Source organism: Chiloscyllium plagiosum, unplaced genomic scaffold, assembly GCF_037043375.1.
Source record: "Chiloscyllium plagiosum isolate Xiang-an unplaced genomic scaffold, Cpla_swu_hap1 HiC_scaffold_19, whole genome shotgun sequence".
Taxonomy (NCBI): domain Eukaryota; kingdom Metazoa; phylum Chordata; class Chondrichthyes; order Orectolobiformes; family Hemiscylliidae; genus Chiloscyllium; species Chiloscyllium plagiosum.
In genome coordinates, this window is record NW_028270157.1 from 77,660,531 (window position 1) to 77,681,041 (window position 20,511).

The 20,511-nt window shown below is 46.8% G+C and overlaps 1 protein-coding gene across 1 annotated transcript in view; it reads left to right on the forward strand.

The window, feature by feature from the left end:
* LOC148146821 (microtubule-actin cross-linking factor 1, isoforms 6/7-like) overlaps positions 1–20,511 on the forward strand; it is a 99,574-nt gene that overhangs the window by 21,458 nt on the left and 57,605 nt on the right. Inside the window, exons 2-4 of the mRNA XM_087996941.1 lie at positions 5,581–6,130; positions 10,727–10,819; positions 11,956–12,105. Of these exons, the coding sequence (XP_087853067.1) occupies positions 5,621–6,130; positions 10,727–10,819; positions 11,956–12,105 (753 nt within the window). The 5' untranslated portion in view covers positions 5,581–5,620. The remainder of the gene's footprint in view (positions 1–5,580; positions 6,131–10,726; positions 10,820–11,955; positions 12,106–20,511) is intronic.

The following is a 20,511-nucleotide window of genomic DNA, read 5'->3' on the forward strand; positions in this document are numbered from 1 at the left end:
AAGACAAGAGGGAAGTTGAGTAGAAATATTTTATACACAGAGGACAGTGATAGTCTGCAACTCACTGCCTGAAATGATAGTTGAGTCCAAACTCCCATAAACCTGAGGCAGTATGTAAACATTCACTTGCATTTCCATAGGATCTGGGATGATGGGCCAAGAGCTGGAAAATGAGATGAATATAATCAGATCCTTGTTGTCCTGCATGGACCTGATGGGTTGGATGTTCACCAACTGCGCTGTATGAGCCTGTGAATTACCAAGTGGAACACTGTTAATGGAGTGTACATGAACTTTCGAAAGACATTCAATACAGAGCTGCACAAAACAGACCGATGAAAAATATATAGCTGTCAGAATATAAGGGACGTGATCAAAATTGGCAGAGTGACAGGATGCAGAGAGTAATGGGTATTGGGTATTTGTTAGGCTGGAGGAAGATTTGTTGGAGGGTTTGATTAGATTAGATTAGATTCCGTACAGTGTGAAAACAGGCCCTTCAGCCCAACAAGTCCACACCGACCCTCTGAAGGGCAACCCACCCAGACCCATTCCCCTACATTTGCCCCTTCACCTAACACTACGGGCAATTTAGCATGGCCAATTCACCTAACCTGCACATTTTTGGACTGCGGGAGGAAATCAGAGCACCCAGAGAAAACCCACACAGACACGGGGAGAATGTGCAAACTCCACACAGGCAGTTGCCTGAGGTGGGAATTGAACCTGGGTCCCTGGCACTGTGAGGCAGCAGTGCTCACCACTGTGGCACCGTGCCACCCTTTCCCCAGGTGAGGATGGGGCAGTGGGGGCAGGGGAATGGAACAGAGAACATAGAACATTACAGAGCAGTACAGGCCCTTCGGCCCTCGATGTTGCGCCAACCTGTGAAACCAATTTGAAGCTCATCTAACCTACACTGATCCATTATTATCCATATGTATGTCCAATGCCCGTTTAAATGCCCTTAACCTCGGTGAGTCTACTACTGTTGCAGGTAGGCTGTTCCACATTCCTACTACTCTCTGAGTAAAGAAACTACTGCTGATATCTGTCCTAAATCTATCACCCCTCAATTTAAAGCTATGTCCCCTCGTGTTAGCCTTCACCATCTGAGGAAAAACGCTCTCACTGTTCACCCTATCTAACCCTCTGAGTATCTTATACGTCTCGATTAAGTCACCTCTCAACCTTCTTCTCTCTAATGAAAACAGTCTCAATTCCCTCAGCCTTTCCTCGTAAGACCTTCCCTCCATACAGGCAACATCCGAGTAAATCTCCTCTGCACCCTTTCCAAAGCTTCCACATCCTCCCTATAATGCGGTGACCAGAACTGTACACAATACTCCAGGTGCAGCCTTATCAGAGTCTTGTACAGCTGAAACATGACCTCGTGGCTCCAAAACGCAATCCCCCTACCAATAAACGCCAACACACCATATGCCTTCTTAACAACCCTATCAAACTGGGTCACAACTTTAAGGGATTTACACACCTGGACACTGAGTTCTCTCTGTTCATCGACACTTTCAACATTTTTACCATTAGCCCAGTACTCTGCATTCCTGTTGCTTCTTCCGAAGTGAACCTTCCACATTAAACTCCATTTGCCACCTCTCAGCCCAGCTCTGCAGCTTATTTATGTCCCTCTGTAACCCACAACATCCTTCGGCACTATCCACAATTCTGCCTACCTTTGTGTCATCCACAAATTTACTAACCCATCCTTCTTCACCCACATCCGGATCATTTATAAAAATGGCTAACAGCAGTGGCCCCAAAGCAGATCCTTGTGGTACACCACTGGTAATTGAGCTCCAGGACGAACATTTCCTATCAGCTACCACCCTCTGACTTCTTTCAGCTCGCCAATTTCTGATCCAAACTGTTAAAGCCGCTTCAATCCCGAAACTCCTTATGTTGTGCAATAGCCTACCATGTGGAACCTTATCAAATGCCTTACTGAAGTCCAAATACACCACATCAACGGCTTTACCTCCATCCACCTGTTTTGTCACCTTCTGAAAGAACTCAATAAGGTTAGTGAGGCACGACCTGCCCTTCACAAAACCATGTTGACTATCTCTAATCAAATTATTCCTTTCCAGATGATTATAAATCCTATCATTTACAACCTTTTCCAACATCTTATCCACAACTGAAGTCAGGCTCACTGGCCTATAAATACCAGGGTTGTCCAGGCTCCCCTTCTTGAAGAAGGGAACAACATTGGCTATCCTCCAGTCTTCTGGCACTACTCCAGTCAACAATGATGACAATAAAGATCGAAGCAAAAGGTTCTGCATCTCCTCACTGGCTTCCCAGAGAATCTCAGGATAAATCCCATCCAGGCCAGGGGGGGTCTTATCTGTTTACAGATTTTCCAAAATTGTTAAAACCTCCTCTTTGTTGACCTCAATCCTATCTAATCGAGTAGCCTGTATCTCCGTATTCTCACTAACATTACATTTTTCCATTGTAAATACTGAAAAAAAGCGCTTTCCCTATGTCCTCAGATTCCACAAACAACTTCCCACTACTATTTCTGATGGGCCCTAATCTTAGTCTAGTCACTCGTTTCTTCCTGATATACCTATGGAAAGCCATAGGATTTTCCTTGATCCAATCCTCAAACAACTTCTCATGACCCCTCCTGGTTTTTCTTGGCCCTCTTTCCTGATATTTATTAATGATCTGGATCTTGGTACACAGGAGGCAATTTCAAAGTTTACACTTTGACACAAAGCTTTGAAACATCATGAATGGCAAGACGATTTTGAAGATGTAAATTAGGGGAGTTCTGAGGTATGAAAATAGAGCTGACTAAAGTGCATTGGCAAACTATCTTCAAGGACAGATCAATGGAAATGCAGTAGCAAACATTTAAGGAGATATTGGGAAATACAGTGAATAGGTGGACTCCAGTGAGTACTAAAAGACTGAGTTGACAAGTGCCCAGGGCTTAATGGATTCCACCCCAGGGTCTCAAAAGAAGTGCCCAAGTGAGATGGTCGCTGCATTGTTTTTAATTTTCCAAAATTCTCTGGACTTGAAGAAAGTTCGATTAAATTGGAAGATAATGAATATTAACATCTTTATTCAAAAAGGAGACAGAAAGTAGGAAGCTATAGGTCCATTAGCTCAACATATTCATCAGGAAAATGAGGGAAGCTATTATGAAAGACCTAATAACAGTCACTAAGATCAGTTCAAGCAGGTAGAGTCAACACAGTTTAGTGAAAGGAAAATCATATTTGACCAGCTTATTGGCTTTTGTACTTTGTGCTGAAGATAAAGGAGACCCAGGACATGTTCTGTATTTAGATTTCCAGAAGGCATTTGATAAGATGCTACATCAAAGGTTATTGGGGAAAATAAAATCTCATGCTATTTGGTGGTAACACATTAGAGAGAACAAAGAACAAAAAAAATTTTTTTTTCAAGTTTTGTGAAGGTTTGTAGCTCAGGTTGAGGTTTAGGGTGTAGGTTTGCTCGCTGAGCTGTAGGTTTGATATCCAGACATTTCAGTACCTGGCAAGGTAACATAATCAGTGGCGACCTCCAAGTGAAGCGAAGCTGTTGTCTCCTGCTTTCTATTTATATCTTTCTCCTGGATGGGGTTCCTGGGGTTTGTGGTGATGTCACTTCCTGTTCATTTTCTGAGGGGTTGATAGATGGTATCTAGATCTATGTGTTTGTTTATGGCATTGTGGTGGAGTGCCAGGCCTCTAAGAATTCTCTGGCATGTCTTTGCTTAGCCTGTCCCAGGATAGATGTGTTGTCCCAGTCGAAATGGTGTTTTTTTTCATCCGTGTGTAGGGCTACGAGGGAGAGGGATAGGCTAAGCAAAGACATGCCAGAGAATCCCTAGAGGCCTGGTACTCCAACCACAACGCCATAAACAAACACATAGATCTAGATGCCATCTATCAACCCCTCAGAAAACGAACAGGAAATGACATCACCACAAACCCCAGGAACCCCATCCAGGAGAAAGATATAAATAGAAAGCAGGAGACAACAGCTTCGCTTCACTTGGAGGTCGCCACTGATGATGTTACCTAGCCAGGTAATGAAACGTCTGGATATCAAACCTACAGCTCAGCGAGCAAACCTATACCCTAAACAAAGAAAATTTACAGCCCAGGAACAGGCCCTTCGGCCCTCCAAGCCTGAGCCGATCCAAATGTACTGTCTAAACCTGTCACCCAGTTCCTAAGCATCTGTATCCCTCTGCTCCCCACCTACTCATGCATATGTCCAGACACATCTTAAATGAATCTACCGTGCCTACCTCTACCACCACTGCTGGCAACATGTTCCAGACACCCACCACCCTCTGTGTGAGGTACTTACCGCGTGTATCCCCCTTAAACTTTCCACCTCTCACCTTGAAAGCGTGACCTCTCATTATTGAATCCTTCACCCTGGGAAAAAGCTTGTCTCTATCCACCCTGTCTATACCCTTCAGGATTTTGTAAACCTCAATCAGGTCCCCCCTCAATCTCCTTTTTTCTAATGAAAACAATCCTAACCTACTCAACCTCTCTTCATGGCTCACACCTTCCATACCAGGCAACATCCTCGTAAACCTTCTCTGCACCCTCTCCAAAGCGTCCACATCCTATTGGTAATGTGACGACCAGAACTGTACACAGTATTCAAAATGCGGCCGAACCAATGTCTTGTACAATGTTAACATGACCTGCCAGCTCTTATACTCAATACCCCGTTCAATGAAGGCAAGTATACCATATGCCTTCTTGACCACACTATCCACCTGTGCAGCAACCTTCAGGGTACAATGGACCTGCACTCCCAGATCTCTCTGCTCATCAACTTTTCCCAAGGCTCTTCCATTCATTGTATAATTCGCTCGAGAATTAGACTTTCCTAAATACATCACCTCACATTTGTCTGGATTGAACGCCATCTGCCACTTCTCCGCCCAACTCTCCAGTCTGTCTATATCCTCCCGTATTCTCTGACAGTCCCTTATGCTTTCTGCTACTCCACCAAGAAGATTGGCTGGTTGGCAAAAAACAGAAAAGAGGAATAATTGGGTCATTTTTTGGGTTGGCAAGATGTTTCTTGTGGGAGAATTTAGAACTAGGAGCCACTGGTTTAAACAAAAGGGTCATCCATTTAAAACAGAGATGAGGCAAAATAATTATCTGAGTCACGAGTCTTTGAAACGCTGTTCCTGAAAAGCAGAGTCCTTGAATATTTTGAAGGCCGAGATGGAGAGATACTTGTTAAACAAGGGGGTGAAAGGTTATCAGTGGCAATGTGGGTTTGAGGAACCAGTCAGCTCAGGCATGATTTTATTGAAAATTGGAGCAGGTTGAAGGGGCTGAATGGCCTGTACTTGTCACAGAGTGTGGTCGGTTACAGCCAATCAGAGGACAGCATCAGAGTAATCATCTGATGAGAAATACATTGTAGGGCAATAGGGAAGAGGCAGGGGAGTGGAACTGATTGAGTGGCTCTTTCAGAGGGCCAGCACTGAGCCAAAGTGGGCTGAATGTTCTCGTCAGTGCTGTATAATTCTATCTGGAATGTTCCTTTGTTTAATTGCAGAGAGAAGGTTCAGGAGCACTGAACTGCTGAAGGATTAACAATGGGCAGCTGTTCCAGTCACTCACTCTGTCTTGGACATGACAGGAAACACTGCCAGGCTAGGCTGCCAGAACCTTCCGGAATTCACAAAACGGGATGCCAAACAGTGTCTGGGAATGACCACAATGGCCTGAAACTGAGCAGTGATGATCTGGAGCAGCTCACCAAAGCTTGGACATGTAGAGACACCGGATCATTGACCAAACAGAGTGATGGAGAATCCAAGGACATCAGCAAAGTGGAGCTAGTGACAGAGGATATCTCCAACATTAAACCTGATTCTCTCCATCAGTTCTGGCTGTCAGTGGGAAGGGATTGGAGGTGTGAATGTGGAACTGGATGGTCTTGGAAAACAGTCACTGGGCAAGAAGTGACTGAAATCAGGGAGGTGACTGAGACGGTCATCACTGAGGTCATTGAAGTCACTGAGTTCCCGGTCATTCAGAGGAGGAGCGAGTCAAAGAAAACCACTATGGCTGGGATCTTGCTGTGTCATAAGGAGCCTGTGCAGGTTTCTGAGCTTTGAGTTATTACTTAGCATTGTCCATTCCACCATTTGTTGCTCCATCTCGAGTGTTCTCTCCCATTGGTCCAGCCCATCTCTCTCTGACCTTCTCCCTCACAATCAGTCACTACATGGGGTTCTCTGAGTTTACCTTCCTTGTCCTGTCTGACCCTCTCTAATTCTGGCCAATCTCCTCTCTTTGAGTCTTCTCTTCCTTGACAATCGACAGACCAGAACCATTCCTTCATTGATCTTCCCGCTGTGGACTTCAGGAAGAGGCTGGAAAATTTAAACTGTTACTTTGTGATACAAAACAGAAATAACTGGAGAAACTCGACAGGTCTGGCAACATCTGTGGAGAGAAAGCAGAATTAATATTTCATGCCCAGTATGACTCCTCTTCAGGAATTTGAATTTTTGGGTTTGCTGTGAAAGAACAGACTGGAAACATTAACTCTGTTTCTCTCTCCACAGATGCTGCCAGACCTGCTGAGTTTCTCCAGCAATCTCTGTGTTTGTTTCAGATTTCCATATCTACCATACCTGGGTCTGTATTTGCTAGAGTTTTGAAAAGTGAGGGGTGATCTCATGAAAAAATGTACAGAATTCTTATAGAATCGGAAGAATGGTGTGAAACTTGGAACACAGATCATAGACAGTACAGCACAGTACAGGCCCTTCAGCCCACAATGTTGTGCCATGCATTTACCTTAATCTAAGATCAACCTTAATCTACACACCCTTCAATTTACTGCTATCCATGTGCTTGTCCTGCAGTCGCTTAAATGTCCCTAATGTCTCTGACTCGACTACCACCGCTGGCAGTGCATTCCACACACCCACCACTCTCTGTGTAAAGAACCGTCTTATGACATCTCCCCTATACATTCCTCCAATCACCTTAAAATTATGACCCTCGTGTCAGTCATTTCTGCCCTGGGGAAAAGTCTCTGGCTATCTACTCTGTCCATGCCTCTCATTACCTTGTTAAAAATCACACAACACCAGGTTATAGCCCAACAGGTTTAATTGGAAGCACACTAGCTTTCGGAGCGACGCTCCTTCACCAGGTACACCCCAGTCCAACACCAGCATCTCTGAATCATCTCATTACCTTGCACACCTTTATCAAGTCACCTCTCTTCCTCTTCTGTGCGAACAGCCCTAGCTCACTCAACCTCTCTTCATAAATCAAGCCCTCCAACCCAGGTAGCACCTGGTAAATCCCTCTGCACCCTCCCTAAAGCATCTGTGTCCTTCCTATAATGTAGCGACTAGAAGTGAACACAATATTCCCAGTGTGGACTCACCAGGGTTTTATAGAATGGTGCTGGAAAAGCACAGCAGGTCAGTCAGCATCTGGGGAACAGGAGAATCGATGTTTCGGGCAAAAGCCCTTCATCACGAATAGAGGCAGGGAGCCTCCAGGGTGGAGAGACAAATGGGGGGATGGTGAAGCTGGGTAGAAGGTAGCCAAGAGTACACTAGGTGGATGGGAGTCGGGATGAAGGTGATAGATCAGGGAGGAGGGTCGGGGAAGGTAGCGAAGAGTACAATGGATGAATGGGGGAGGGGATGAAGGTGATAGGTCAGAGAGGAGGGTGGAGTGGATAGGTGGAAAGGAGGATAGGCAGGTAGGACAGGTCATGGGGACAGTGCTGAGCTGGAAGTTTGAAACTAGGATGAGGTGGGGGAAGGGGAAATGAGGAAACTGTTGAAGTCCACATTGATGCCCTGGGGTTGAAGTGTTCCGAGGCGGAAGATGAGGCGTTCTTCCTCCAGGCGTCGGGTGAGGGAGCGGCGGTGAAGGAGGCCCAGGACCTCCATGTCCTCGGCAGAGTGGGAGGGGGAGTTGAAATGTTGGGCCACAGGGCGGTTTGGTTGATTGGTGCGGGAGTCCCGGAGATGTTCCCTAAAGTGCTCTGCTAGGAGGCGTCCAGTCTCCCCAATGTAGAGGAGACCGCATCGGGAGCAACGGATACAATAAATGATATTAGTGGATGTGCAGGTAAAACTTTGATGGATGTGGAAGGCTCCTTTCGGGCCTTGGATGGAGGTGAGGGAGGAGGTGTGGGCACAGGTTTTGCAATTCCTGCAGTGGCAGGGGAGGGTGCCAGGAAGGCAGGGTGGGTTGTTGGGGGACGTGGACCTGACCAAGTCTGTGACTACTTGCGCCTACACCCGATGCCTGGAGGAAGAACGCCTCATCTTCTGCCTCAGAACACTTCAACCCCAGGGCATCAATGCGGACTTCACCAGTTTCCTCATTTCCCCTCCCCCCACCTTACCCCAGTTCCAATCTTCCAGCTCAGCACCATCCTCATGACCTGTCCTACCTGCCTATCTCCCTTCCCACCTATATGCTCCACCCTCATTTCCAACCTATCACCCCCATCCCCACCCCCATTCACCTATTGTACTCTTTGCTACCTCCTCCCCTCCCCCCCCCCATTTATCTCTCCACCCTGGAGGCTCCCTGCCTCTATTCCTGATGAAGGGCTTTTGCCCGAAACATCGATTTTCCTGCTCCTCAGATGCTGTCTGACCTGCTGTGCTCTTCCAGCACCACTCAGATCTAGACTCTGATTTCTGGCATCTACAGTCCTCATTTTTGCCAGGGTTTTATAGAGCTGCAGCATAACCTCGTGGCTCTTAAACTCAATCCTCCTGCTAATGAAAGCCAACACACCATACACCTTCTTTAACAACCCTATCCACTTGGGTGGCAACTTTGAGGGATTTATGTATGTGTATCCCAAGATCCCACTGTTCCTCCACACTGCCAAGAATTCTGTCTCTCACCCTGTATTCAACACTTGAGAGAGTTTAGAAAAGATTCACAAGGATATTGCCAGGGTTGGAGGATTTGAGCTACAGGGAGAGGCTGAACAGGCTGGGGCTGTTTTCCCTGGAGCGTCGGAGGCTGAGGGGTGACCTTATAGAGGGTTATGAAATCACAAGGGGCATGGATAGGATAAATAGGCAAAGTCTTTCCCCGGGGCAGGGGCATCCAAAACTAGACGGCGTAGGTTTAGGTGAGAGGGGAAAAATATAAAAGAGACCAAAGGTGCAACTTTTTCACGCAGAGGGTGGTATGTGTGTGGACTGAGCTGCCAGAGGATGTGGTGGAGGCTGATACAATTGCAACATTTAAGAGGCATTTGGATGGGTATATGAATAGGAAGGGTTTGGAGGGATATGGGCCGGGTGCTGGCAGGTGGGACTAGATTGGGTTGGGATATCAGCATGGATGAGATGGATGAAAGGGTCTGTTACCATGTTGTACATGCCCTTGATTCTATGACTCTAATAGCACAGTCTCACTATCAGGAGATGCAGTGGCAGACTGGTACTGTCAATGGGCTGACAATCCAGAACTCCCAGGTTAATGTTCTGGGACATGGGTTTGAATCTCAACATGGCAGTGGTAGATTTTGAATTCATGTTTTAAAAATCAGAAATTACAGAGCTTGTTTAATGGTGACAATGTATCTCCTTTTGTAAAAATCCACTTGGTTCACTCATGTCACTCACTGGTGGACATCTCCCATCCTTACCTGGTCTGGCCTACACGTGACTCCAGACCCACATCCAATGCAGTTGATTCTTGAACATCTCATGAACAAATTAAAAAGAATAGAGTGTCTTGTAACCCAATAATTGCAGCAGCTGTGGGCAATTGTAATCTCCATTTATATTGCTCAATGCAATTCTTCATTAATTTTCTTAATCCAAAGATGTACAGGTCAGGTGCATTGGCCATTCTAAATTGTCCATAGTGTTCAGGGATGTTTGGGGTAGTCAGGGGAAAATATAGGGCAATGGGTCTGGGTGGGTTACTCTTTGGAGGTTTGGTGTGGACTTGTTGGGCTGAAGGGCCTGTTTCCACACTGAAGGGATTCTGATTCTAATTCTAACAGAGTGGGCAATGGATGTATTTGAGACAATTTTCTAAATTTACAGCCAACTAGAGAACAAGATATTTCTGATTAAATCTCATTTCTTGTTTCAATCCAATTCAACATAGTCTCCTCCTCCTTTCAGTCACAGCTGCAGTTTTCCCTTCCCCCAATGAAGGCAAATCCTGCGTCTGTATTTAATACCTCGGGACTTGACTCCTTGAACGGAGTGCATCCAGCACATGAACAAGCCTCACTCATTGCTTACCAATCATTTAACTTGTTGGCTGTTGCATGGGGAGGGAAATGGGTATCTGGTGTGTGTGTGTTACTTGGGCTTGTCATAGCCTGTGGTCAGCACAGTATCTCAGTGGGTGGCACGATATCTCAGTGGGTGGCACGATATCTCAGTGGGTGGCACGGTGACTCAGTGGTTAGCTTCACAGTGCCAGGGGCCCAAGTGCAATTCCAAACTTTGGTGGAACTTTTGTTCATTCTCTCCATATCTGCGTGGGTTTCCTCCCACAGTCCGAAGCTGTGCATATGAGGGGGATTGGCCAAGGGAAATGTGGGGTTACAGGGATGGGGTACATCTGGGTGGGATGCTCTTGGGAGGGCCAGCGTGGACTCAATGGGCCAAATAGCCTGTTACAGCAATGTAGGGATCCTACGTGGATGTTAATCATTTTCCATTGTACATCAGGAGGGTTTGGAATCGCCTGGAGAATGTAGACGAGAGACGATGGAGCTGGGAAACTTACAGCTCGAGAACCACAAGCTCCAACAGACAGAAGAGGTAAGGAGAGCTGTCACCATCAGGACCTTGCATTCTCTCTGGGAAGATCGACCAGAGGGCTCCAATGTCACTCCCTACGGAGTCTGTGTAAATGGGTCAGTCTTGAATGAATTGGATGAGCTGTGAAATTACGACCAAAATCTGTCAGACAGTGAGGTTAGGCTGCATTTGTTAATCATTAGAGAAAGTGTCACTGACAAGGAATTCACAATAAATTCCTTCACATTCTCTCTCTCCGTCTGTCATTGTTTCCCTTTCTGTCCTGCACTTTCACTATTTTTATGACTCACTGATCTGCCCCTTTCTCCCATTCCCCTCCCCCACACTCCTGCATTCTTCCTGTCTCCCAGGTTACTGCTTCTCCAACCCTTCTCTCTGTTTTGCCCTTGCTCTTTTTCTCTGTCCTATTTTTTCTATCTATCTATCAGCCTTTTCATTGTTGGCCTTACACCCATTGCTCAGTACCTTTCACTTCTTTTCCTTTTTATACCATCTCTTTCTTTCTCCCTCACTCTGACCACCTTGTTTAGAGAAATGTTTTTATACCTTATACAATCTGACTGGCCAGAGTCACATATCTTCTCAAGTAGCTACTTCCACTTAAAACCGTTGTCATTAAACACACCGGATGGAACTCCCGGCTCTCTCTGTCCCTCATGGTGGCACAGTGGTTAGCACTGCTGCCTCACAGCGCCAGAGACCCGGGTTCAATTCCCGCCTCAGGCGACTGACTGTGTGGAGTTTGCACACTTTCCCCGTGTCTGCGTGGGTTTCCTCCGGGTGCTCCGGTTTCCTCCCACAGTCACAAAGATGTGCAGGTTAAGATGGATTGGCCATGGGGTAGTGTCCAGGGATGTGCAGGTTAGGGTGGATTGGCCATGGGATAGTGTCCAGGGATGTGCAGGTTAGGGTGGATTGGCCATGGGAAATTGCCTCATAGTGTTCAGGGATGTTTAGGTTAGATGGAAAATACAGGATTATAGGGATAGGGTAGAGAGTGGGTGTGTGTGGGATACTCTTGATGGGCTGAATACCTGATTCCACACTTTAGGGAATTCTATGATTCACTTTCTCACTCCCTCTCATTCTCCAGTGCTGCCTCTGAATGCCTTGAAAAATGTTCTTCTCTTTACCAGGGTCCTGGTCAGACTGGCCCTCCACTGGCATCAGGATCTCTTGATGATGGTCTGGAAAGCTGGATCAGTGACATTGAAGACGTGACAGCCAATCAGAGGCCTCCCTCCTCCAAGCTGGAGGTAGTGAAAGCACAATTACAGGGACAGAAGGTAAGGGTCTTGTTCAGGCAGACATCTCGGAGATATTCTGTGCGAGAGACCTTCCATGGACAATGTAGAGTACTCGCACCGTCTAAGACTAATGGCCACAATCTGAGGCAGTTACTCAGTCTTTAGACTGAGCTGGTCATTACTGATTCTGGACAGAGAGTGAAGGGACTGACTGCAGGGAGCAGTTTCAGCATTGAAGGAACGGCGATACATTTCCCAGCCAGGATGGGGAGTGACTTGGAGGGGAACATGCAGGGGGTGGTATTCCCATGTATCAGCTGCCCTTGTCCTTCAAGATGGAAGTGGCCATGGGTTTGGAAGGTGTTGTCTGAGGATCTTGGTCAAAACAACACTGAAGGACAATATAAAATAGAGTGTAAAATTCTAAAGGGGGTGCAGAGGGTCCTGGGGGTATATGTAATGTATCATTGAAGGTGGCAGGACCGGGGGAGAGAGCAGTTAATAAAGCAGACAGTACCTTCGCCTTTATTACCGGGGCAGAGAGTACAATAGCAGGGGGGTGATGTTGAACTTGTCCAGGACCCTTGTGGGTCCTCAGCTGGAATATTGTGTACAGGGTGTGGGCCCCACATTATAGGAAAGATGGGAATGCATTGGAGAGAGTGCAGGAAGTGATTTACAGGAATGGTTTCCGGAATGAGAAACTTCAGGGATGGGGGGGAGATTGAAGACGTTGGGACGGTTCTCCCCAGAGAGAGGGGCGACTGGGAGGGAGATCTGGTAGAGGTTTACAAAACCAAGAGCAGAGCTGGACAGAGCAGACAGGGAGAAACAGTCCCTGCTTGTACCAGGAAGAAGAACATGAGGGGCATTGACATAAGGAAAAAAAAACCTTTCTCACTTAGTGAGTAGAGTCTGGAATGTACTGCCTGAGAGTGTGGGGAACTGGACAAAGTGGCTAAAAGGGGAAACTATGGATGGTTGCAGTGTGAAGTCAAGAGACAGCCACTGACTGAAGTACTCCTTCAGTGAGCCAGTACAGACACTGCAGGATAAATCGCCTCCTTCTGGCCGATGTTGACCCAGTGGGTGTGTACAACAATGAGTGACTGTGGGTGTGTACAGCAATGAGTGAGTGTGTACAGCAGTGGGTGTGTACAGCAGTGAGTGAGTGTGTACAGCAGTGGGTGTGTACAACAATGAGTGACTGTGGGTGTGTACAGCAATGAGTGAGTGTGTACAGCAGTGGGTGTGTACAGCAGTGAGTGAGTGTGTACAGCAGCGAGTTTGTACAGTAATGAGTGAGTGAGAGTGTGTACAGCAGTGGGTGTGTATAGCAGTGGGTGTGTACTGCAATGTGTGAGTGTGGGTGTGTATAGCAGTGGGTGTGTATAACAGTTGGTGTGTACAGCAGTGAGTGAGTGAGAGTGTGTATAGCAGTGGGTGTGTTCCACACTGAGTGAGTGTGGTGTGTATAGCAGTGAATATGGGTGTGTAAAGCAGTGGCTGTGTATAGCAGTGGGTGTGTATAACCGTGAGTGAATCTGGGTGTGTATAGCAGTGAGTGTGTATAGCAGTGAGTATGTACAGCAATGAGTGAGTGTGAGTGTGTATAGCAGTGAGTGTGTATAGGAATGAGTGAGTGAGAGTGTATACAGCAGTGAGTGTGTCCAGCAGTGTGTATGAACAGTAATGGGTGAGTGTGTTAGCAGTGAGTGTGTGTAGTAGTGAATGTGTACAGCAATGAGTGAGTGTGATTGTGTATAGCAGTGAGTGTGTACAGCAGTGGGTGTGTACAGCAATGTGTGAGTGTGTACAGCAATGAGTGAGTGTGTACAGCAATGAGTGAGTGTGGGTGTGTATAGCAGTGGGTGTGTATAGCAGTGGGTGTGTTCAGCAATGAGTGAGTGTAAGTGTGTACAGCAGTGCGCGTGTGTCCAGCAGTGTGTGTGAACAGCAATGAGTGAGTGTGTTAGCAGTGAGTGTGTACGGCAATGAGTGATTGTGTACAACAATGGGTGTGTACAGCAAAGAGTGGGTGTGGGTGTGTACAGCAATGAGTGAGTGTGATGTGTATAGCAGTGGGTGTGTGCATCATTGAGTGAGTGTGAGTGTGTATAGCAGTGGGTGTGTACAGCAATGAGTGAGTGTGTACAGCAATGAGTGAGTGTGGGTGTGTATAGCGGTGGGTGTGTATAGCAGTGGGTGTGTTCAGCAATGAGTGCGGGAGTACAGCCATGGGTGTGTACAGCAGTGAGTGTGTACAGCAATTAGTGAGTGTGTATAGCAGTGTGTGTGTATAGCAGTGGGTGTGTATAACAGTGGGTGTGTACAGCAATGAGTGAGTGTGGGTGTTTACAGCAATGAGGAGTGTGTATAGCAGTGTGTGTGTACAGCAGTGAGTGAGTGTAAGTGTGTACAGCAGTGCGCGTGTGTCCAGCAGTGTGTGTGAACAGCAATGAGTGAGTGTGTTAGCAGTGAGTGTGTACGGCAATGAGTGATTGTGTACAACAATGGGTGTGTACGCAAAGAGTGGGTGTGGGTGTGTGCAGCAGTGGTGTGTACAGCAATGAGTGAGTGTGATGTGTATAGCAGTGGGTGTGTGCATCAATGAGTGAGTGTGTGTGTGTATAGCAGTGGGTGTGTACAGCTGTGGGTGTGTAAAGCAATGATTGTGTGTGAGTGTGTATAGCAGTGAATGTGTACAGCACTGAGTGAGTGTGGATGTGTATAGCAGTGGGTGTGTACAGCAGTGGGTGTGTACAGCAATGAGTGAATGTGAGTGTGTATAGCACTGGGTGTGTACAGCAATGAGTGAGTGTGAGTGTGTACAGTAGTGGGTGTGTACAGCAATGAATGAGTGTATATAGCAGTGAGTGTGTATAGCAGTTGGTGGGTACAGGCATGAGTGAGTGACAGTGTGAATAGCAGTAGGTGTGTACAGCAATGAGTGAGTGTGAGTGTGCATAGCAGTGGGTGTGTACAGCAGTGTATGTGTACAGCAATGAGTGAATGTGAGTGTGTGAGTGTGTATAGCAGTGGGTGTGTATAGCAATGAGTGAGTGTGGTGTGTATCCAGTGGGTGTGTATAGCAGTGAGTGTGTACTGCAATGAGTGAGTGTGAGTGTGTATAGCACTGGGTGTGTACAGCAAGTGAGTGTGGGTGTGAATGTGTATAGCAATGAGTGTGTATAGCACTGGGTGTGTACAGCACTGAGTGAGTGTGGGTGTGTATAGCAGTGGGTGTGTATAGCAGTGCGTGTGTACAGCACTGAGTGAGTGTGGCTGTGTATAGCAGTGATTCCTGAAGAAGGGCTTATGGCCGAAACATCGATTCTCCTGCTCCTTGGATGCTGCCTGACCTGCTGCGCTTTTCCAGCAACACATTTTCAGCTGTGTACAGCAATGAGTGAGTGTAAGTGTGTACAGCAGTGAGTATGTCCAGCAGTGTGTGTGAACAGCAATGAGTGAGTGTGTTAGCAGTGAGTGTGTGTAGTCGTGAATGTGTACAGCAATGAGTGAATGTGAGTGTGTATTGCAGTGGGTGTGTATAACAGTGGGCGTGTACTGCAATGAGTGATTGTGAGTGTGTATAGCAGTGAGTGTGTATAGCAGTGGGTGTACAGCAATGAGTGAGTGTGGGTGTGTAAAGCAATGATTGAGTGTGTACAGTAGTGGGTGTGTACAGTGGTGAGTGTGTAAAGCAGTGAGTGTGAGTGAGTATAGCAGTGGGTGTGTATAGCAATGAGTGAGTGAGAGTGTGTCCAGCAGTGTGTGTGAACAGTAATGAGTGAGTGTGTTAGCAGTGAGTGTGTGTTGTAGTGAATGTGTACAGCAATGAATGATTGTGAGTGTGTATAGCAGTGAGTGTGTATTGCAGTGGGTGTGTACAGCAATGAGTGAGTGTGTACAGTAGTGGGTGTGTACAGCGGTGAGTGTGTACAGCAGTGAGTGTGTATAGCAGTTGGTGGGTACAGGCATGAGTGAGTGACAGTGTGATTAACAGTAGGTGTGTATAGCAATGAGTGAGTGTGAGTGTGTATAGCAGTGTGTGTGTACAGCAGTGTGTGTGTGTACAACAATGAGTGAATGTGAGTGTGTATAGCAGTGTGTGTGTACAGCAGTGTGTGTGTGTATAGCAATGAGTGAATGTGAGTGTGTATAGCAGTGCGTGTGTACAGCACTGAGTGAGTGTGGGTGTGTATAGCAGTGGGTGTGAATAGCACTGGGTGTGTACAGCAATGAGTGAGTGTGGGTGTGTATAGCAGTAGGTATGTACAGCATTGGGTGGGTACAGGCATGAGTGAGTCACAGTGTGAATAGCAGTGGGTGTGTACAGCAATGAGTGAGTGTGATTGTGTATAGCAGTGAGCGTGTTCAGCAGTGAGTGTGTACCGCAATGAGTGTGTGGGTGTGTACAGCAATGAGTGAGTGTGTACAGCAGTGGGTGTGTACAGCAGTGAGTGAGTGTGTACAGCAGTGAGTATGTGCAGCAATGAGTGAGTGAGAGTGTGTACAGCAGTGGGTGTGTATAGCAATGAATGAGTGTGGTGTGTATCCAGTGGATGTGTATAGCAGTGGGTGTGTACTGCAATGAGTGAGTGTGGGTGTGTATAGCACTGGGTGTGTATAACAGTGGGTGTGTACAGCAGTGAGTGAGTGAGAGTGTGTATAGCAGTGGGTGTGTTTCGCACTGAGTGAGTGTGGTGTGTATAGCAGTGAATGTGGGTGTGTAAAGCAGTGGGTGTGTATAGCAGTGGGTGTGTATAACCGTGAGTGAATCTGCGTGTGTATAGCAGTGAGTGTGTATAGCAGTGAGTATGTACAGCAATGAGGGAGTGTGAGTGTGTACAGCAGTGGGTGTGTACAGCAGTGAGTATATACAGCAATGAGGGAGTGTGAGTGTGTATAGCAGTGAGTGTGTAAAGCAGTGAGTGTGAGTGAGTATAGCAGTGGGTGTGTACAGCAATGAGTGAGTGAGAGTGTGTACAGCAGTGAGTGTGAACAGTAATGAGTGAGTGTGTTAGCAGTGAGTGTGTGTTGTAGTGAATGTGTACAGCAATGATTGAGTGTGAGTGTGTATAGCAGTGGATGTGTACAGCAGTGGGTGTGTACAGTAATGAGTGAGTGTGTATAGCAGTGTGTGTGTATAGCAGTGGGTGTGTATAACAGTGGGTGTGTATAACAGTGGGTGAGTGTGGGTGTTTACAGGAATGAGGAGTGTGTATAGCAGTGAATGTGTAAGCTGTGAGTGAGTGTAAGTGTGTACAGCAGTGCGCGTGTGTCCAGCAGTGTGTGTGAACAGCAATGAGTGAGTGTGAGTGTGTACAGCAGTGGGTGTGTAAAGCAATGGGTGTGTGTGGGTGTGTACAGCAATGAGTGAGTGTGATGTCTATAGCAGTGGGTGTGTACAGCAATGAGTGGGTGTGGGTGTGTGCAGCAGTGGGTATGTACAGCAATGAGTGAGTGTGGTGTGTATAGCAGTGAGTGTGTACAGCAATGAGTGAGTGTGGGTGTGTATAGCAGTGGGTGTGTACAGCAGTGGGTGTGTACAGCAATGAGTGAGTGTGAGTGTGTATAGCAATGAGTGTGTATAGCAGTGAGTGTGTACAGCAATGAGTGAGTGTGTGTCCAGCAGTGCGCGTGTGTTCAGCAGTCTGAGTGAACAGCAATGACAGAGTGTGTAGTAGTGAATGTGTACAGCAATGAGTGAGTGACAGTGGGAATAGCAGTAGGTGTGTACAGCAATGAGTGAGTGTGAGTGTGTATAGCAGTGGGTGTGTACAGCAGTGGGTGTGTACAGCAATGAGTGAATGTGAGTTTGTGTAGAGTGGGTGTGTATAGCAATGAGTGAGTGTGAGTGTATATAGCAATGAGTGTGTATAGCAGTGGGTGTGTACAGCAATGAGTGAGTGTGTACAGCAAGAGGTGTGTACAGAGGTGAGTGTGTACAGCAGTGAGTGTGTTCAGCAATGAGTGAATGTGAGTGTGTATAGCAGTGGGTGTGTACAGCAGTGGGTGTGTATAGCAATGAATGAGTGTGGTGTTTATCCAGTGGATGTGTATAGCAGTAGGTGTGTACTGCAATGGGTAAGTGTGAGTGTGTACAGCAGTGAGTGTGTGTATAGCAGTGGGTGTGTATAGCAATGAGTGAGTGTGGGTGTGTACAGCAATGAGTGAGCGTGTATCGCAGTGGGTGTGTACAGCAGTGAGTGTGTACAGCAATGAGTGAATGTGAGTGTGTATAGCAGTGGGTGTGTACAGCAATGATTGAGTGTATATAGCAGTGAGTGTGTATAGCAGTTGGTGGGTACAGGCATCAGTGAGTGACAGTGTGAATAGCAGTAGGTGTGTATAGCAATGAGTGAGTGTGAGTGTGTACAGCAGTGTATGTGTACAGCAATGAGTGAATGTGAGTGTGTACAGCAATGAGTGTGTACAGCAGTGAGTGAGTGAGAGTGTATACAGCAGTGGGTGTGTATAGCAATGAATGAGTGTGTGTGTATAGCAGTGAGTGTGTATAGCAGTGGGTGTGTACAGCAATGAGTGAGTGTGGGTGTGTACAGCAATGAGTGAGCGTGTACCTCAGTGGGTGTGTACAGCGGTGAATGTGTACAACAATGAGTGAATGTGAGTGTGTATAGCAGTGGGTGTGTACGATAATGAGTGAGTGTGGGTGTGTGCAGCAGTGGGTGTGAACAGTAATGAGTGAGTGTGAGTGTGTATAGCAGTGAGTGTGTACAGAGTGGGTGTGTACTGCAATGAGTGAGTGTGGGCATGTACAGCAATGAGTGACTGTGTACAGCAGTGGGTGTGTACAGTAATGAGTGAGTGTGGGTGTGTGCAGCAGTGGGTGTGAACAGTAAAGAGTGAGTGTGAGTGTGTATAGCTGTGGGTGTATACAGCAGTGGGTGTGTACAGCAATAAGTGAGTGTGAGTGTGTATAGAAGTGAATGAGTACAGCAGTGGGTGTGTATAGCAATGAGTGGCTGTGGGTGTGTACAGCAATGAGTGAGTGTGTATAGCAGTGTTTGTATAGCAGTGGGTGGGTACAGCAGTGGTTGGGTATATGCATGAGTGAGTCACAGTGTGAATAGCAGTGGGTGTGTATAGCAATGAGTGAGTGTGATTGTGTATAGCAGTGAGTGTGTTCAGCAGTGGGTGTGTATAGCCATGAGTGAGTGTGTGTACAGTAGTGAGTGTGTCCAACAGTGTGTGAACAGAAATGAGTGAGTGTGTTAGCAGTGAGTGTGTGTAGTAGTGAATGTGTACAGCAATGAGTGAGTGTGACAGTGTATAGCAGTGGGTGTGTACAGCAGTGAGTATGTACAGCAATGAGGGAGTGTGAGTGTGTATAGCAGTGGGTGTGTACAGCAATGAGTGTGTACAGCAATGAGTGAATGTAGTGTGTATAGCAGTGAGTGTGTACAGCAGTGAGTGAGTGAGTGTGTGTACAGCAGTGGGTGTGTTTAGCAATGAATGAGTGTAGTGTGTATCCAGTGGGTATGTATAACAGTAGGTGTGTACTCCAATGAGTGAGTGTGAGTGTGTATAGCAGTGGGTGTGTAGAGCAATGAGTGAGTGTGGGTGTGTACAGCAATGAGTGGGCGTGTACAGCAGTGAGTGAGTGAGAGTGTGTACAGCAATGAGTGGGCGTGTACAGCAGTGAGTGAGTGAGAGTGTGTACAGCAGTGGGTGTGTTTAGCAATGAATGAGTGTGGTGTGTATAGCAGTGAGTGTGTACAGCGGTGAGTGTGTACAGCAATGAGTGAATGTGAGTGTGTATAGCAGTGGGTGTGTACAGCAATGAGTGAGTGTATATAGCAGGGAGTGTGTACAGCAGTATGCGTGTATAGCAATGAGTGAGTGTAGTGTGTATTCAGTGGGTGTGTATAGCAGTGAGTGTGTACTGCAATGTGAGAGTGTGAGTATGTATAGCAGTGGGTGTGTACAGCAATGAGTGAGTCTGAGTGTGTATAGCATTGAGTGTGTACAGCAGTGGGTGTGTACAGCAATGAGTGAGTCTTAGCGTGTATAGCAGTGAGTGTGTACAGCAGTGGGTGTGTACAGCAATGAGTGAGTGTGGGCATGTACAGCAATGAGTGAGTGTGTACAGCAGTGGGTGTGTACAATAATGAGTGAGTGTGGGTGTGTATAGCAGTGAGTGTGTACAGCAGTGAGTATGTACAGCAATGAGTGAGTGTGAGTGTGTATAGCTGTGAGTGTGTAAAGCAGTGAGTGAGTGTGGGTGCGTATGGCAGTGGGTGTGTATAGCAATGAGTGAGTGAGAGTGTGTATGGCAATGTGGGTGTACAGCAGTGTGTGTGAACAGAAATTAGTGAGTTTGTTAGCAGTGAGTGTGTGTAGTAGTGAATGTGCACAGCAATGAGTGAGTGTGACAGTGTATAGCAGTGGGTGTGTATAGTAGTGAGTGTGTACAGCAAT